The sequence below is a fragment of the Elephantulus edwardii genome, unplaced genomic scaffold, assembly GCF_000299155.1.
Source record: "Elephantulus edwardii isolate Elephantulus edwardi_28Jun2011 unplaced genomic scaffold, EleEdw1.0 scaffold00043, whole genome shotgun sequence".
In the NCBI taxonomy this organism is placed as follows: Eukaryota; Metazoa; Chordata; class Mammalia; order Macroscelidea; family Macroscelididae; genus Elephantulus; species Elephantulus edwardii.
In genome coordinates, this window is record NW_006399793.1 from 15,193,812 (window position 1) to 15,200,628 (window position 6,817).

The following is a 6,817-nucleotide window of genomic DNA, read 5'->3' on the forward strand; positions in this document are numbered from 1 at the left end:
TATCTTTCCATCAATACCAAAGATGATTTTTTTCTCTCTCAGTGGCTCAATTATTGTTATTGCTGTTGTTGTGACCATCGAGTCAATCCTATGTACAACAGCTCTGAACCCTTCTCTATCACGAGCCAACCTCATTGTCTAACACATCTACCCCATTACCCCAGTCACTAAGTCAATCCATCTCATCTAGTGTCTTCCTCTTGCGCCGTCCCTCCACCCTTCCAAGCATGTCCCTCTCCAAAGACTGGTCCCTTTTTTTCAAAATGTCCCAAATATGTCAGACAGAGCTTCAAAATCCTTGCTTCCAAGGAGCAGCTTGGTTTCACCCTCTCCAGGACGAATCTGTTTGTTTTCCTAGCAGTCCATGTATGTTCAGTACTCTTCGCAAGCACCACAGCTCAAAGGCATCCATTCTTTTGTCATCCTTAGTCATTGTCCAGCTTTTCAATACACAGCAAGTAACTGCAAAGACTATGGCCTGAATCATTCACAATTACTCATTTCTGATAGTTATAAATTCAGAAGGCTGAAATGTGCATGTGCTTACAGATTACCATCAGGATCTCTGGGATGTTGTTGTTAGGTGCCACCTAATCAACTGCAACTTACAGTGCTCTTCTGAACATCAGATTGAAACTGTGCTCTGTTCTGTACCATCCTCACACTCCCCACCATGCTCCAGTCTACCGTTGTACTCACGGTGTCAGTCCATCTCATTGTTATCTCTTTTGCTGACCCTCCACTTTTCCAACATGGTGTCTTTTTCCAATGACAGGACCCTTTTGACAACATGCCCAAAGTATGTGAGACAATGTTTTACCATCTTTGCCTGTAAGAAGCAACCTTGATGCACTTTCTCTAGGACAGATTTGTTTGTTCTTTTGGCAGTCCATGGCATATTCGATATTCTGTGTCAATATCATAATTCAAAGACATTGATTCTTCATTCCTTATTCATTGTCTAATTTTCACATTCATATGAAACAATTGAAAATGCTATTGTTTGAGGCAGGCACACCTTAGTATTTAAACTGACATCCTTGCTCTTTAGCACTTTAAAGAGATCCTTGATAACAGATAAGCTTAGTGCATGCAATGTGTCTTTTAAGACATTTCATCCAGTCCTCTAAAACATATTTAGAACCTGAAGGTTAAATGTTTATGGAATGCTCAATTTAAGTAGAGTGAAAATAATTTGGAATATTAAAAATGAATAAAAAGTAAGGTATAGTAGAAGACATTTTCAATTAGCTGCAAAGAGCACAGTGTAGCTGTTAGTTTAACTGGCTTTATTCTAGAATATTTCAAATATATGTAAAGTCAACAAAATGGCACGGTGAACTCCCATGTGTACGTCACCCAACTTCACCAGTTACTAGCATTGCACCATTATTATTTCATCCATGCCTCTTGATTTCCCATGGACTAATTTGATTATTTTTTTAAGGTAAAATTTAAATTCATAGTGACCTGCATAGTGACCATAGTAGAACTGCCCCATGTTATTTTCAAGGCTGTAACTCTTTATGGGAGGAGCCTACCTCATGAAGGTTTTTCCTGTGAAGCAGATAGTGAACTTGAACCTCTGACCTTGAATTTAACAGCATAAGACTTAACCTATAGTAATATCAAGATTCTTATTCATAATAAATGTTGTTGTTAAGGGCCCTCAAGTCTCCTGTGACTCATAGCAATTCTATGTACAACAGCCCTAAACCCTGCTCTACCCTGTGCCAATCTCACTGTGTCTGACACACCTATCCTGATTACCCCAGTCACTGAATCAATCATGATAAGGAGAGAAATTAAAAGAAATGCCTGTAGATAGAAAATAGTAGTTTATTATCTCTGAAAGAAAGAATAATATTTCATAAGATTTTTGCCCTGGATAAATAATTGGAAAGACACTCAGATTAGGCCTTTAATAAAAATGATTTATTATGAAGAAAGCCCACAATCTAAACCTCAGCAGGAAGGCTAGCTCACCAAAAGGAAACTTCCTTTGCTCATTAAATTATCTTGTACATATTTCTACTTCAAGTTAAGTTTTAATTTTTGTACCATATAAAAACTACAGCAAATAACATTTTAGTAGAAGCTCCCTACTTTTATTAAAAAAGAGTGTTCAGTATATGTAAACTAAACCCACAGCTTTGACACATACCATGGGTCATAGACAACTCTTACATTCCTCTATAGTATTTATGCTCATATTTTCTCATTCTTTTCAGATGATCGGTCAAACACAGAATGTAAAACCTGGATCTTATTACTCGGCTTATTAGCAGGAAGCTTGGGGTGGGCTGCCGTGCTGTCTGGCTTCTCTGGTAATGACCTGTAAGGTTTTGCTGTGATTTTACCTTCAGAAGGCACAGGCTCAGGAAGCACAGGTTCAGAACAGGCTTTTCTAAGACTTTCAGTCTCTTGTCTCCTTTGCCGGATGGCATCTTCTTCTTGGAGTATTTTCTGCACTTTCTCCAACATGGCATTAACACAGACTGTCTATACAATAAACATTATTTTTGAAAAGTAAGATTTCCTTTTAAACTCTTCTATGTATAATAAAATAGCATAAAATTGCTACTCTACATATTCCAATAAAGCATTTCCACACTAGAACTTTTATATGATAAGCATTAGAAGATCAATTCCTTGTTGTAAGTTTATTACATTACAATGTAATCAAAAACATAAAATCTAGAATGTTCTGATAAAGACGTGTTTTAACATCTTTCCCACCTTACTATATATTTTACATCATTTTTCTTTTGACTTAATGAAATAGGTTTTGAGTGATATAGTTTGTTCTTAAGCATATCTGTATCTTAAAGTTTGTTGGTGTTTTTAATTCTTCATGACCCTTAGATCACTCTCTGTGTGTACATTGGGAAAGACATTAACATTTTGGTAAGAATCTAGTAAACTATTTGTAAGAAAAGCTGTGATCTACTTTGCTTAAAAATATCCAATACTTTAAGGAGAATGATACCAAAATAAAAGATAGGGGAAAATAATTTCAAATATTGTAAATCACTAAGACTAACATCTCTTAAAATTAGTTGTTATTGTTTTGTGTCATTTAGTCAAAACCAACTCATAGCTAATCCTTCAGTGGGTTTTCAGAGGCTACAAATTGCATGGCAAGAGACTTCCCGTCTTTCTCCCAGTTTGAATCCAGCTGCTGGATTCAAACTACTTGCCTTTGGGTTGGCAGCACAACTCCTCACTCACTAGGCCACCAGATCTCCCTTCAAATTAGAAAATCTTTACCAAAGTGATGAGGATGATAGGCAGCTAACTAGTTGGCAAACAATGTGGATAATAAAATTGATGAAACATGAGACTGAAAATAGCTTATTTTTACAGAAGCTATACCTGGAGTGGATATGTTGTTGTTGTTTCCCATTGAGTGAAAGCCAACCCTCAGCTGACCTTCCGGTGGGTTTCAGTATCAGTAAATCACATGGGAGGAGATTGCTACTCCTTCCCCTGAAGAGCATGTGGTGGATTTGAACTGTGTACCTTTGATATAGTGAACTATAAACCACTTGAAAGTTTTCCGAAAGAAAGCACTGAGAGAGGAATTGAGATCCTTAAGCTTGAACAGCCTCAGTTTTCTTCTGCTCTAAATATAAAAAAAAACAAAACAAAATACTAGATGCTTTCACTGAGTTCCTTGCATTTAAATGTGTATTGTCATTATGTGACATTTAGTCAACCACAATTCATAGTGACCCTGTGCACGATAGCTCTGAAGTCTGCCCTATCAGGAGCAAATCTCTCTGCCTCCTAAATCCCATTACACCAGTTACTGTGTCAGTCTGTCTCATCCAGGGTCTTCCTGTCCTGCACTGTCCCTCCACCCTTCCAAGCATGATGCCCTTCTTCAAGGACCAGTTCCTCCTGGCAACATGTCCAACGATGTGATATGGAGCTTCAAAATCCTTGCCTCAAAAGAACAACTTAGTTTCATCCTCTCTAGGACAAACCTTTTTGTTCTCTTGGCAGTCCATGTGTATTAGAGGATATAAAATGGAATGTCTGCTGGGGAGAAAGTTGAAAGGGTTTCTGTCTTCTAGAGAAAGGCAATGAGTTTTATTTACCTCTACTTATTCCCCTCCCTTCTACTTTGAATATAGATATGGATGTGATGGTCAAACATTTGCCAAAAGCTCTAAAGACAAAAAACAACAGTGGAATAGAGGAGAGAGATGGTAAGACCCTGGGTTTGTAAAGGCACTGCTAGTCAAATGAATTTGAGAAATGCCTAATTCTAAGTAAAAAAATCTAAGTTGTATTCATTCATTACTCATGTTCCATCTGTATGCTAAGCAGATAATACAAGAAACTGGATTATATGAAGAATATGACATCAAAATTGAAGGGAAACTCATTAATAGCCTGCAGTATGTCAATGTCACAACTTGCTGAAAATAAAAAGGACTTGAAGCATTTTCTGATAAAGATTAAAGAATATAGGCTTCAGTATAGATTACATCTCAATATTTTAAAAAAATTCCTGCTGAAACTGAGAAGGATCTGAAGTGCTTGCTGCAGAAGGTCAAGGACTGCAGCCTTCAATATGGATTGAGGCTCAATATCAAGAAGACAAAGATTGTCACCACTGGGCTGATTGGCAGTATCCTGATAGATGCCGAAGAGACTGAGATTGTTGACAGCTTCAGTTTGCTTGGCTCTACAATCAACACTCAGTACCAGCAGCCAGAACATTAAAAGATGAATTGCACTGGGAAAGTACTGTCTGAGACCTTTCCAAAGTGCAAAGAGCAACAGTGTCAGTCTGGAGACTAAGGTGTGCTTGATACAGGCCATGGTCTTTGCAATTACTTGCTATCTATTAGAGAGCTGGACAATGACTAGGAATGTTAGATGGAGAGTTGATGCCTTTGAGCTGTGGTGCTGGAGAAGAGTGTTGAATATACCATGGACTGCTAGGAGAACAAACAGGTTCATCCTGGAGAGGGTGAAGACAGGCTGCTCCTTGGAGGCAAGGATTCTGAAGATCGGTCTGACATACTTTAGACATGTTGCAAGGCGGGATCAGTCCTTGGAGAGGGACGTCATGCTTGAGAGGGTGGAGGGACAGTGCAGGAGAGGAAGACCCTTGAGATGGATTGATTCAGTCACTGGGATAATGGGTATAGGTGTGTCAGAGACAACAAGATTGGTACAGGACATAGAGCAGGGTTTAGGGCTGTTGTACATAGGGTTACTGTGAGTCACAGGCGACTCGGCAGCATATAATAACAACATCTCTCTGGACTAATAAACAGTGTTCTGATAAGCACAGAAAAGATTGATGATTTTTCTTTTCCTTAAATCCATAATCAGTGCCCAGGGAAGTGTTGCTGTGTACCTTTGAGTCAGGATTAACTTCTAGCCGACTATCCAGCGGGTTTTCAGAGGCAGTTAATTGCACAGGAGATTGCCCATCTTTTTTCCGTGTAGCCACTGGCAGATTTGAACTGCATTCCTTTAGTTTGACAGCACAGTTCCTTACCACTAAGCCACAGGAGAATAAGAAAGGAAGAACTCACTTGCTATGTTTCAAGCTGAGAGAACTGGCAAAATTTAGAGATACTATGGGCAAAATCTTGGATGATCCAGGAAGCATCAAAAGAAGATGGAGGGAATACACAGAATCACTTTGTTAGCCTTAATCACTTCATGTTAGCCTGACCCAAACCATGGATTTTTGGTCACCTTTTATGGGTGCTGAAGCTGGATAGTTAGTAAGAAGTCGAAAGAAGAAATATAGCATTGGTGAAGCGTATTGAATAAAACGTGGACTTCCAGAAAAATGATCAGTGTATCTTGAAAGAAGTGCAGCAGCCAGAATGCGCCTTCCAAGCAGTGAGGGTGAGACTTCTCAGGCTTGTTATCAGGGAGGACCAGTTCTTAAAGAAGGATATCACGCTTAGTAAAGTAAAAGGTCAGCAAAGAAGAGGAAGACCCTCACTGACATGGACAGGCATAGGAGCTGCAACAGTGCAATCAAATACAGTGAGGGTTGTGTGCAACTCGGCATTATTTCTGGTGAGCATGAGTGATCAAGATTAATATTCCTCTACTTTTGCTTTTAACTTAAACTATCTTGTGACTTCATTCATGTTGAGAATAGTTAAAATGCTCAATCACTAACTATTAATTTTAGTCCACACAGAGATAGATGTCTTGAGAGAAAGGCTCAGTGATCCATATACCGAAAAGTAGCCATAGTAAACCTTGTGGAGCACAGTTCTGCCTTGAAACTCATAAGGTCACTATGAAGCAAAGTTGACCCAGCAGCAACTAAGGTTTTTCCTGTATCTTCTCTACCAAGAATACCTGCTTGTTTAACTTCTGACTCTACTGGTTCCTCTAAAACCTACAACATGCTTGATATCTACCATTCTATAAGAAAACAAAAATTCCTGGCACCTTGTTTTATCTTGACTGCTGTGTACTCATATTTTTGGTCAAACAAGTTATTTATGATTTCCATATTATAATTTTCTGGTAATTCTGAAGACTAATTTATGCATAGTATTTATTTATTAATTTATATATAAGGATATGCTACTATTTCCTTCAAGTAGTTATCGAAGTGTTGTTGTTGTTGTTCTGTGCTGTCGAATCATTTGCGACTCATAGCACCCTATGTACAACAGCCCTAAACCCTGCTCTATCTTGTGCCAGTCGCACTGCCTCTGACACACCCATTCCGATTACCCCAGTCACCAAATCAATCCATCTCATAGAGGGTCTTCCCCTCCTGCGCTGTCCCTCCACCCTCCCAAGCATGATGTCCCTCTCC

The 6,817-nt window shown here is 38.8% G+C and overlaps 1 protein-coding gene across 1 annotated transcript in view; it reads right to left on the minus strand.

Moving 5' to 3' along the window:
- Window positions 1-2,208: 2,208 nt before the first annotated feature.
- SPATA9 (spermatogenesis associated 9) overlaps window positions 2,209-6,817 on the minus strand; it is a 72,822-nt gene continuing 68,213 nt past the window's right edge. The window contains exon 5 of the mRNA XM_006885371.1: window positions 2,209-2,502. Coding sequence (XP_006885433.1) covers window positions 2,209-2,502 — 294 coding nt within the window. The remainder of the gene's footprint in view (window positions 2,503-6,817) is intronic.